Source organism: Stegodyphus dumicola, chromosome 8, assembly GCF_044657685.1.
Source record: "Stegodyphus dumicola isolate Sdum_Otavi_A_Nest chromosome 8, ASM4465768v1".
NCBI lineage: Eukaryota > Metazoa > Arthropoda > Arachnida > Araneae > Eresidae > Stegodyphus > Stegodyphus dumicola.
This window is the reverse complement of record NC_140775.1, coordinates 180,790,732-180,803,155: the sequence shown is the minus strand read 5'-3', so window position 1 is coordinate 180,803,155 and position 12,424 is coordinate 180,790,732. Positions and strand designations below refer to the sequence as shown.

At 37.4% G+C, this 12,424-nt stretch overlaps 1 protein-coding gene across 1 annotated transcript in view; it reads right to left on the bottom strand.

Moving 5' to 3' along the window:
• Positions 1 to 12,424, bottom strand: part of LOC118198352 (neuronal acetylcholine receptor subunit alpha-10-like) — a 292,952-nt gene that overhangs the window by 70,641 nt on the left and 209,887 nt on the right. The window contains exon 3 of the mRNA XM_085822803.1: positions 3,036 to 3,184. Within this exon, the coding sequence (XP_085678929.1) occupies positions 3,036 to 3,184 (149 nt within the window). The remainder of the gene's footprint in view (positions 1 to 3,035; positions 3,185 to 12,424) is intronic.

The following is a 12,424-nucleotide window of genomic DNA, read 5'->3' as shown; positions in this document are numbered from 1 at the left end:
GCATTCTGTATTACAAGCATAATAGGATTATTACAATCATATTTTGTATTACAAGCAGAGAAACTATTATGCAGGTAATTCAGTATCATTTTGCTTTTCGAAAATAATGACAAAACGCTAATCTCTTTCTCTTGAAATGCATAAGAGTTTTAAGATATAAGGTAGATTATCTACACCCAGGATTTAACGACTAGGTCCCCTAAAACCTTAGTCGCCCTTTAAAAGGGGGGGGAAGTATATAAGGTATTTCTTCCACCTTCTTAACGTGCCTTCGTGGTGTAGTGGTTCTGCACACTGGGCCGGTATTTCACAGGTCCGCGGTTCGATTCCCGGCGAAGGCGTTGCTAATTTCTCATCTCTCCGGCCTCAAAAAAAAAAAAAAAAAAAAAAAAAAAAAAAAAAAAAAAAAATCCTAATGTCTCTACAGTGGCGCCCGAACTAAAAGGGTTGTGGATGATGATTATCTACACCCAGGATTTGGCGACTAGGTCCCCTAAAATCTTAGTCACCCTTTAAAAGAGGAAGTATATAAGGTATTACTCCCACCTTCTTAGCGTGCCTTCGTGGTGTAGTAGTTCTGCACACTGGGCCGGTATTTCACAGGTCCGCGGTTCGATTCCCGGGGAAGGCGTTGTTAATTTTTTATCTCTCCGGCCTGCAAAAAAGTCCTTAAGTCTCTACAAGGGTTTCTCACTCTTTTTGGATAAAGTTAATGTCAAGGAATCTAATGAAATGTTAAGAGTCTTATCGCTGAGTTCAAATAACTAAAGACGTAGACTCAAGAAGGGTTAACTACCCTTTATTTCACTCAAAATAAGAAGAACAGGTGGCCCCTTTCTCAGGCTTACAACAAAGCCTCTTCTCGGGCTTAAACTCAGAATAAGAAATAAGAACTAGATTATGTATAATTAACTAAAAGACTTTGTGGAGACATTAGGTAATTTTTGGAAGTAGGCAAGATGAAAAATTAGAAACACCTTCGCCGGGAATCGAACCGCGGACCTCTCAATTACGCGCTGAGCGTGCAGACCACTACACCACGGAGGCTCGCGAAGAAGGCAGGAGAAATACCTTATAACTTAGCCCAAAGCTAATACAAATATCTAACGCAGTTGGCCCTTCATTGGAACTAGCCGGTTAATATCAAAAGGCACGTAATATACGGCCGAGCGTAACAGCTTCGATAGATATTTAGGTCGAAGACACACACGCGCTACTCAGGATTCTTAGATCTCTCTGGAGAAGTAAGTTGCACCTTCCTTAAATACTACTTCTTATTCATTTGCATTCAACGCGATTCTAAAAACTCATTCTGGTAGAGAGTTGTAAGTGAAAACAACAATTGACAGGAAAGCACTTGAAATTAAAATAGCTGTTATAAAAGTAAAATATACCTTACAGAGCTTTGCTATGGGAACAATTCCAGACGAGATCATCATTGTCCAAATGGGCAGATCCATTGAGTACAGGAAGCTGGTTCGGCTTCACTTTCCGACGACAGGCTCATTGCATTGGACATCCATGTTTTTGTCATGTGCAATCTAAACGCACTCCCAAGAACGTTCTAACGCGTGCTTTCCCGTGATTAATTAATTAGCCAATCCTAATTTAAGTTTAAATTTTCCCTAATTTTGAATTTCACTTTGGTAGGCAATTTTACCATACACGCATACCTAAATTTAGAATGAAAATGTGGCACAGCTGATTAAGGTACCAAAAGTCCAAAATAGGCTTTTGGAGTCCGAAAGTTTTGTTTACGATATCAGGAGACAAATTCAATAGAAAAACAAAGAAGGAAAAGGCCGAAAAAGGTGCACCACATCTATTGATGACAGAAGAATAAAAAGACTATGTCTCCAAGATAGAAAAATATCATCAGTGGCCATCAGAAGTGATCTGAAGGATGCTGGTGTTTCTGTCAGTTCAAGAACAATCAGGAGAAGATTAACAGATGTTGGACTGAGAGGTAGAATTCCACGAAAAAAGCCTTATCTTAATTTTTCGCAACCAAAAAAAAAAAAAAAAAAAAAAAAAAAAAAAAAAAAAAAGACTACAGTGGGCAAAGGAACACATTAATTGGACAGATGATCAGTGGTCACAAGTTATATGGAGTGATAGTGATGGGCGAAAATATGTAAGACGTAGAATAGGAGAAGAGCTGCATCCTGACTGCATTCAAGCAACTGTGAAGAACCCAGTTAGTGTTATGATTTGGTCATGCATGTCAGCAGATGGTATGGGTCGCCTTCATGTCGTCGATGGGTCACTGAATGCCAGAAAATACATTGACACTATTCTAGAACCAAAACTTCTACCTTCTATCAGAGATCTCTTCCCCAACAGTTCTTCGTTTATTTTTCAGTAGGATTCTGCTTCTTGCCACACGGCCAAAATATCGAGTGGTTTCGTACAAAGAGCATTAAATTGTTGTCATGGCCAGGAAACAGTGCTGACCTCAGTCCTATCGAAAATTTGTGGCACCGTTTGAAAACTCTTGTCCGAATGAGGACCCCATCAAATCAAAGGGAACTAATTGAGGCTATAATTGTTTCCTGGCATCATGTAATAACGAAAGAAGAGCTTAAAACTCTTGTCAGCTGAATGAAACGTCGATGTGAAGCCGTAATCAAAAATAAAGGGTACCTACTAAGTACTCATAACTCACTGCAATCATCACTATCTAATGTATATCGATAACTATTATCGTTTAACTTTTTCTGTATTGCAAATAATTGAATTTTGTGTTTTGTATTGAATTCAGTAATAAATTCTCTTTAAAATGATATATACAAGTTTGCATTTTGTGAAACGTAACGTTTTCTATAAGCATACAAAGTTCAAAAACATAAAAATTTCCAAAAGTGTCCACAGTTTTGGCCACCACTGTATTTAATTAAGCTCATTTTAATTATTCAGTACATTAATGTTTAAGTTTTAACAGCATATGAAGTGAAGATCTTAAAACAATTGCATTGTAGAAAATTTATATAACTGATTTCATTATATAAAACAAAGTAAAATCTTGAAAAACTTACCACATCTATGATCTGCGTCAGAGCTAATCCGAATGTGACATTCACAGGTTCTGATGCATGTCGGGCAGGGCGCACACTTTTGTCGTAGTTGGAGAGGAGGTACTTGGTAAGGCGGTATTCATTTTCATCTGTTGCAAGTATCATCATAACTATCAACACAAGAAAAGAAAAATAATAGCGATAAAAGAATGCTGATTTATGTGAAATATATAAAGTACTTACGTATTATCGCAACCACCTTGGAAGAATCTGACGAATTTTATGGAAGAAAAAGAACGATTACTTTTTATTATTAAAAAATTACATATTTCATGCATATATGTTATTACGTGGATATTTTAGGTTTCAACTTTATATGTATCTCATAAAAATTAGTGAACCTAGTTATAAACGGGTATTTATTTCAAACGAGCTGTGATAGAAATTTCACAGAAATCGCTTTCAGAAAACATTCGAAGCATTATTCTTTTAACGATGTTGAGGAAAATTACTGCATTCCGGCAGAAATGTCACCTCTAATTCTACCATTATAGGAAAATTCCACAAACACGAATTTAAAAATCGAGTTTAAGAGTTCACAGTTTCACAGTTTGCTCAAAAATCACAGTTTGCTCATAAAAACCGTTGGAACTTGGAATAGAATGAAAAAAAGCATGAGAAAATGGCAACCCTAGAAATTGAATATTGTTCCTGCGCATGGTGGCCTGAATAATTGTAATGCACGTGGTTACCACTGTTTGACGTATTCTGAAATTTTGGCGAGTTTTAATATGGTAGCGATAATACGTAAGTACTTATATAAAGAGTTACTGATATTTATATAATTCTTCCATACGTTTTAATGTTCTATAAACAAAAATGTTTCGAAATGCATTGAATGTCCATAAACATCCTTAAGTAGCTTTTATTTTCTAACATGTTACTCGTATATGTTTAATTACAATTATAAAATATTCTAACTGAGATAAGGCCTACCAGTGGCCGAACGGTAAAGTCGCTGAACGCTGGTAATTCGGTCTGAGGTTCGAATCCCGCGAACGGGCTGGCTGCATAGGCGCTTTCATGGTTTTTCCAATGTGTAACGTGTATACGAGCCAGTTTCCTTTAGAAAATTCTTCACGAGGGTATCCCTTCCCTTAGGCAGATAGCCGTCGAGGCTTTGCCGTAATCACATGAAACCAAACTAAATGACATAAAATTTGTCTTTTTGCAATTTTTAAAACTAAAAATTAATTTTTTAAAAATTAGGAAATTAAATTATTATATAGTCCGCGGGGAGTAAAAGTTTATACTGATTCTGAAAAATAAAAAGACAAAACGTTTGACTGGCGCACGATAAAAAACTGACAGAGATATTTAATTTTGAAGGTTGAGATCATGTTTCTTGAAAATTGAGAAATCGTATGCAAATTAAATGCAAAATAATTAAATTTGTGATTGAAAACGGAATATCAGTTAACGAAAATGTTTCTTTTTGGTAATAAATAAAGTTATGAGCATTCATGTAAAGAACGTCGTGAAAAGTTTGATCAGTGAAAATATCTTCCAAAAAGGAAATTTTATCCACAAAATATTATAGAATTAGTTTTCTAGAACCAATATTAGACTTCAAGTACTAGCGCATAGCTAACTCGTTACATTATTTGCACGGATTAAAAATGAAAAATATTTATGTTCCAATGAATTTTTTTTTCCAGAAAGTTATTCAAGCGCAAATTTTTAATAAGTATCATAATAAGTTTAATAAGTTTCGTTTTTTAATAAGTATCATAGTTTTCGAGATATCTTCAATCATAGGTACATCGGAACCCACACTTTTTGTTTCTATTGCAACTATCCGTAAGCCGGTTACGCAAATGACAGATCTTCCCGAGATCTATCGTTTGCGCATCCTTCATTGGTTTATGTCTAGGTTAATTTCCAAGTTTCGTTTCTACTGAAGGCTACGCTTGCGTATCTTCGTTTCTTTCTAAGTATTGTTTCGAAATGTACAGGCGCGGTAAAATGGCTTCCTCGCAAAGCAGTTTTAGGGTTGCCATAAAATGGCAAGGGAAGGCAGGGTTGCCACATTTGGCGAGAAATCGCCCATTTGGCGACAAAATTGGCGATACCCCATGGACGGCTGGAGAACATTCTGGTCTAAACCGGTAAGAATTCGTTCCAGAAGGTTCTCCATCCGTCCATGTGATATCGCAAAACGGGCGATTTCTCGCCAAATTCGGCAAACCTGCCTTCCCTTGCCATTTTATGGCAACCCTAAAACTACTTTGCGGGGAAGTCATCTTACCGCGCCTGTACATTTCGTAACAATATAACACACACTAGCCAATGAATTAGAAACCTTTGAGATTTTCATTTGAATGCGTGCAAGTACATGTTTTTTTTTTCTTTTTTTAATGGTGAAGTACATGTTTATTTCTTTTTTTAATGACGTGAGCTACACGTGGTTAGAACGCTAGTTAAAAGTAAGGCGTAAAAGTGCTTTTCACGATCAATGGAGTAAAATGATAAAAACGACAGATCTTTCACCATTCGAAAAAGAGCTTATTGTTGGTGCCCGTTTAGCAGGGGCACCGATTTCGAAGACAGCAAATCTCGCTGGGTTTTCAGAAGCAGCCATATTAGATGTTTTCAAAAGTTGGAATCAGAACCCACAGTCCTTCTGTAGAAAACGTAACTTCGGTTCGAGCAGATGTTTTCAAAAGAGTGATCGACGGCTTCTCCGATGAATTGTATGGCAGAACAGAGACGATACTGTGCTTCAACTGGCACAAATCGTAAACCAAGGCTGTTCTCAGCAGATTTTAGCTCGAACCATGCGCAGGGAGTTGCAGAGGAAAGGAATGCATAGCCGGGTGCCTGTGAGAAAACAACTCATTTCTGCCCGACATGCTAGTATTCGTTTGCAGTGGTGTCAAGAAAGGAGACACTGGACATCTGAGGATTGAAAACTGGTTATGTGGTCTAATGAATCACGCTAAACCTTATTTTGCACTGACGGAAGACGTCGAATTTTGCGAGAACTCCATGAAACCATCTTGCCTTTCTCGCACTGTGCAAGGGTCTGGTGGGAGTATCATGATATGGGGCATGTTCTGCTGGCATGGAAATGGTGCCCTGATGTTCCTCGAAGGTAAATAAACAGTCATGAGATCATGTCATCTATACTGGCAGATCAAATGCACCCTGAAATATTGCATTTTTAGCCTAAAGGCGACGGATACTTCATGTACGATAATGCAACTATATATCGTGGCAGAAGTGTTCGAAATTGGTTCGCTGAATATCAGTCTGACTTCCAATACTTTCCCTGACCACCCCATAGCCCGGATTTTAACCCCATAGAAAGTGTATGACACATGGTGGAAAGACGCATCCGACAACACTCTCCTCTTCTAAGTTACAAGATCTGAAAGGCTGCATAGCCAATGCATGGTATTCCTTTGGACGTAAATACACTCCAGAAGTATGTAGACTCGATGCCCAAACGAATCAGAGCAGTTATACGTGCGAAACGTGGTCCAATAAAATATTGATCTCAGGTTTCGAATTCATTGGGCAATGTGTGTAGTTTCCAATTTCCGTTTCTATTGTAGGTAGAATGGAACAGCTGTATCTAATGACAGTTGAAGCTGACGTTTGCGGGCACTTTAACTTCACTCTAACTTTATTAGATCACTAGTTTCGGTTTCTTACATAGGTACTACAATGAAAGTGGTTATACCCAACTTTTAGTTTATTTTAGTTTGCTTTCTGCTATAGGTAAAATTGAAATCTATATATAACGGGTGGCCATAATTAAAGTGACAGTGCTCACAGTGTTCTGTAGCGCGATGTATTTGCGAGAATGACGCCACATTTTGTAGGAAGATTAAACAAGACGGGGGACGAAGGATTCCGCGAAAAAACAAATTAGTTCCAACATTCACCGCTAGGGGAATATTTGGCGCTGTGTAATAGAAAATAGAGTGTTAACAAATGAAAATCAATAAGGAAATTACCTTTTATTTTGCATTCAAATAAGGTTCAATGTGGGCGCCGTTGTTGTGGATCACATATTGCATTCTGTGCACAGTATGCACAACAGTAGAAAGTAACATGTCTGCAGGACTCTCCTGTACAGTCCGTGATATGTTATCCTTCAACGTAGCCAGGTCTTGGACCACTCCTTGATAGACCTTGGACTGAAGGTAATCTCACAGCCAGAAGTCGCATGGGGTAAGATCAGGCGACCGAGGTGGACATGCAGTTGGAAAGTAGCGGCTAATGACCCTTTCTGTTGTGAATTTTTGTCGTAGCATCTGTTGCACCCGTACAGCAAGGTGCGGAGGGGCTCCATCTTGCATGAAAATGATTTCTCCCAGGCATTGTCTTTGCTGAAGTGTCTTTGCTGAAGCTGTTCAACATGTGGCGATATTTCTCTCCGGTAACAGAACAGGTCTCCGGTCCTGTCGGGGTAATGTTCTCATAGAAGAATGGACCTACGATAAATTCCGCCTGTGAACCCACACCAAACACTTACTTTGGTGAATGTAAGGGAATTGCTGTGACTGCATGTGGTGATTTGTCATCCCAAATTCGGCAGTTCTGGGTTCCATTCAGGTAAAAGTGGGCCTCGGCTCCCCATAAGATCATCCATCACGGCCAAGCATCATCCACCTCCATTCTGGCAAGAAAGGTGAGAGCAAAAGTCAATTGCTTATCATGGTCGGGGTACAGTAACTCCTGTACACGGCTGATCTTGTACGGATAGAAGTTGATAATCCTTCGTAAGATTTTCCATACCGTACTGTAAGGCATATCCATATTCCATAAGGCATATCCATAATAAAAGGTAATTTTATTCCGTATTAATTTGCATTTGTTAACACGCTATTTTCTATTACACAGCTCCAAATATTCCCCTAGCGGTGACTTTTGGAACTAATTGTTTTTTCGCGGAATCCTTCGTCCCCCGTCTTGTTTAATCTTCCTACAAAATGTGGTGTCATTCTCGCAAATAGATCGCGCTACAGAACACTGTGAGCACTGTCAGTTTAATTATGGTCACCCGGTATATAAGCGGCTTAAGTGTTTGTCGTCGATAGTTTAGTGTTGCCACTCGGAAAAATGAGAGCGGAAATTAACGTTTCTGCAGTTTTTAATTAATATCTCGGCCAATTGAAGTCACACGAAGAGGAGAACGGTATCGATGGATTCGGAGAATTTTTTGGAATTCGAGGGCACGCGTCTCGAATTTCAACTCGGCGCTGTTCCGTAGATATTCGAGGAAAAAGAATTTGGCACGTAGCCAAATCCCTCTAATAGGGAATACGCAAAAAAGAAAGTGAAAATGTAGGGAAAAACGTAGGGGAAAATTAGCTTTTAATTAATATCTCGACTAATTAAAGTCCCACGAGGACGCGAACGGTCAAAATGGCATTCTACGGACCTGCGGAATCCAACGGTGTTCTTCGCTAAGCCCGGGTTCTAAGCTAAGTTCTGTAATATCTAAAACAGCGGTCATTTCGTATGACCGCCGGGCTTTCTAGTTATAATATATGCAAATTAAAAATCTCTTAAAATGCACACTTTTGGTTGTTCTCGTATTTTAATATGTATCATGAGCTATGCTCAGTCATAAGTACATCGTACACGCTGCACCCAACGAAACTTCCGTTTTATTATAGGTAGAATAATTTTTGTTTTAATGATAGAGTTTTTCAAGCCCCAAATTTTGCCTATTTTCGTTTTTTAAGAAGTGTTACACTTTCCGACATTTCTTCGATCAAAAGTGTACCGAAAGAGATACATCCAACAGTACTCCTGTTCTGTTATAAGTAGAATGAAAATTCTTTTTTGTAAGTGAAAGAGTTCTTCAAATGCAACATTTTGGCTATTTTCATTTGTTTCCAACTAAAGTAGATCTCGAGATATCTTCGCTCAAAGGTTAGATTTGTTTAGCATTAGGAACTAGTAACTCCGGTTCTATTATGGGTAAAGTTAAAAATGCTTTTTAAAAAAGTGATAGAAATTTTCAAGTTCAAACGTGTGGCTATTTTCGTTTTTTAATAGCCAAAAGTTTAAAACCTCCACTTCTAGAAATTACTGGAAAGCAAATGAGAGCCAGATACTCTTACAGTTGCATATAATTACATATACAATTACATAATATATAGAATTACATTTACTCAATTTCAACACCAGTTGCAATTATACAGGGAGGAGACCAAAATGTGACCAAATGATCGCCATGTTTGGCAATTTCTTGCCAAATATTCTGACAAAAATTAGTTGCCAAAACCATTGCCAGTTGGTGATATCTGGCCAGTTTACCAAGGTAGACATTTGCCTCCATGTTAGACTTGCCTCTGCAATCTATATTTTTCGGCAGAGCTTCGTTTCTTTCAAGCATTTGAAGTTACATTATACAAAAATGCTACAAATTTACTAAAATTATTTACATATAGGCCAAATTCTCAACAATAAAATCTTCGATGTATATGGTGTAAATCCTCGATGACAAACTGTTTTCTAAGTATTCTAATATTATTACATATAAAATATTATCAAGCTATTGAAATTTCTTCGCTGTGAGTCCCCAAATTTGCCATAAACTTTTACCATATTCTCTTGATTATTGTTTATTAAAACTTATATCCAAATTGCACGCCAAACTCACCTGATACTCCAGTTTTCGTACATAGTTTTGACAGTATAAGCGGGTATATCTAGATTCGAGCATGAGAAAGGTATGGTTTTGTGCATAAGAGAACGCAAGCTACGAGGCGTATTCGGAAACTAAGTACTGTTTTGGAAAAAAAAAAATAGTAAAACAATTTTTTTCGAATCCAATTTTATTTTTACATGAAAATACATGTCTTAAAATATTTTTCAACATAGTTCCCGCCAATGATCAAACACTTGTCATAGCGGATGACCAGTTTTTGTATACCATCGTCAAAGAAACTTCCCGCCAGTTTCGATAACCACGACTCCACAGCATTTTTCGTGTCATCGTCAGATCCAAAGCGCTTGATGTGCAGGAACAAGTGATAGTCTGACGGCGCCAAGTCCGAACTGTACGGCGGGTGATCGAACTGCTCTCAATGAACTTGTCGAATTAACGTTTGAGGGACACCAGCAGTATGGGGCCGAGCATTGTCATGGAGCAACACAATTCTTTTACTGAGCATTCCTCTTCGTTTGTTTTGAATGGAACGCCTTAGTTTTGTTAAAGTCTCACAATATCGTGCCGCATTAATGGTTTCACCTCTGGGAAGAAATTCAGTAAGCAAAACGCCTTTCCTATCCCAGAAGACAGTGCACATGATTTTTTGTGATGACATTGTCACTTTGAACTTTTGTTTTTTCGGAGAATGAGTGTGTCTCCACTCCATCGATTGTTGTTTCGATTCTGGTGTAAAATGACACACCCAAGTTTCATCACCTGTCACAATTTGGTTTAAAAAGTTTTCCCCCTCATCACTGTACCGCGTGAGAAATGTCAGGGCACTACCAAATCGCTTTGTTTTGTGAACATCAGTGAGCATTTTTGGAACCCATCGGGAACACAGTTTGCGATAATTCAAGCGGTCAGACACAATTTCGAACAAAACAGTACGTGAAATTTGTAGAAATGCTTCTGAAAGAGTTGTCATTGTGAAGCGTCTGTTCTCATGAATTGCTTCATCAACTTTCCTTACCAAATCATCGGTGACACCAGAAGGCCGACCACTCCGAGCCTCGGCGTGGACATTTGTTCGACCTGCATTAAACATTCTTACCCACTTTCTCACAATTCCATCACTTATCGCGTATTCATCGTAAACTTCTGTCACTTGACGATAAATTTCGGCCGGTTTAACATTCCTCGCGTTCAAAAAATTTAATCACGGCACGAATCTCACAGTCAGCGGGAGAACTAATTGACTTAAACATTTTGAATGTGTGCAGCAAACTGAAAACACAACATAGAGCAACCAAAATGGCGACAATTGAAAGTCAGTGAACAAGAAAGACTACTGCGCATGCGCGGGACGCCTACCACAGCGCTGCGACGGCGCTAGAATGAAACGGTACTTAGTTTCCGAATGCACTACGTTTATATAAAAAATGTTATTTGAGCAACTGAAAACAACGTAAGAACTATATGTTTTAAAAAATATACCTCCCAGAAATAAGATATCTCTTCATGAGATGCAGAAGTTTTTAAATTTTAGAAAAATAAATATATTAATTTATTTTTAGATACTTACATTTTATTATAAAACTTACTTTATTTTAAAAGAGTCTCTTGAAAGGTTGTTTTTAACTCTATTGTTTGAGTTATATTTTGAGTTTTTACGTTATCGGTACTGTTGAGTATATGAAGAAAGGCTATTGCTAAATAGAATAATTTTTCAACTTGCTTTTTATCTTAATCCAAATTTTTCTGACAATTTCTAACTTATTGTCAAGAATCAGAAGTAAAAATGTCCAAACTCAAGTGAAAAATCATTTTTTATAGCCGCAAAGCTCACAGAGCCAACTGCTTTTCTAAAATGTAATCAATAAATCATTCGTAGTTTAATTTTATTTCGCTTTCACTTCATAAACCCTGCGATCTGGTGCCAAAATTAGAGAATAAAGGAAGATCTTTACGTTTGATTAGATTAGACACAAAATAACTCGGAGTATTTATAAAATAATTTATCCTTCGTTCTTTCCCACAAAAGGAATAGTGTAAATCGTCTAAACTAAAACCAAATTTTTGTTTCAGATGCCTAAAAAATTATTATCCTTTTCTGGGTATATGCTCCCGAAAGCAAATTGCTAGAAATTGAACTTTTTTTAGAAGTCCCTTCAATACATGCCATTTTGTACGTTTCTAAAAATGATTTTACAGATTTTGACCCAAGAGTAATTATCAAAAAATTGTACTAAATAATCATCTTATTAGCCCAAAGTAGCGTTAGACCAGAAGGGCTATTAGTCTGGAAACGGCATTTTGCATTGGTTCACTATAAACAGTGTATCACTTTTTAAACTATTGCCACCAAATATTATCGCCCTGTATCTTATTTAAAGAAACTAAAGAATCTGCATAAATGTATGTATGTTTCTAGCAGTGTCAGCCATAAAATTTTGAATAATGTAATCCTCCACCCGAACATGTGTACTTAGAAGCCCGAATTTTGAATTTCAAGTTTATTATCTATTTCATATTTGTAGAGCTTTAGCGAATTTTTGATTAACAAACTCAACGATTTCAAAGCGAGAAATGGCAACACTGTACTGAATTTTTTTTTTTTGTTTGTTTAATCTCCATTGCGCGAGACTATTCATCGGAAATTCTAAAGGTATGCTGTTTTGATCTTTTTTAAATATTTTGTGATATTGCTGTTTAATTGAATTTTATGTGGTTTAAG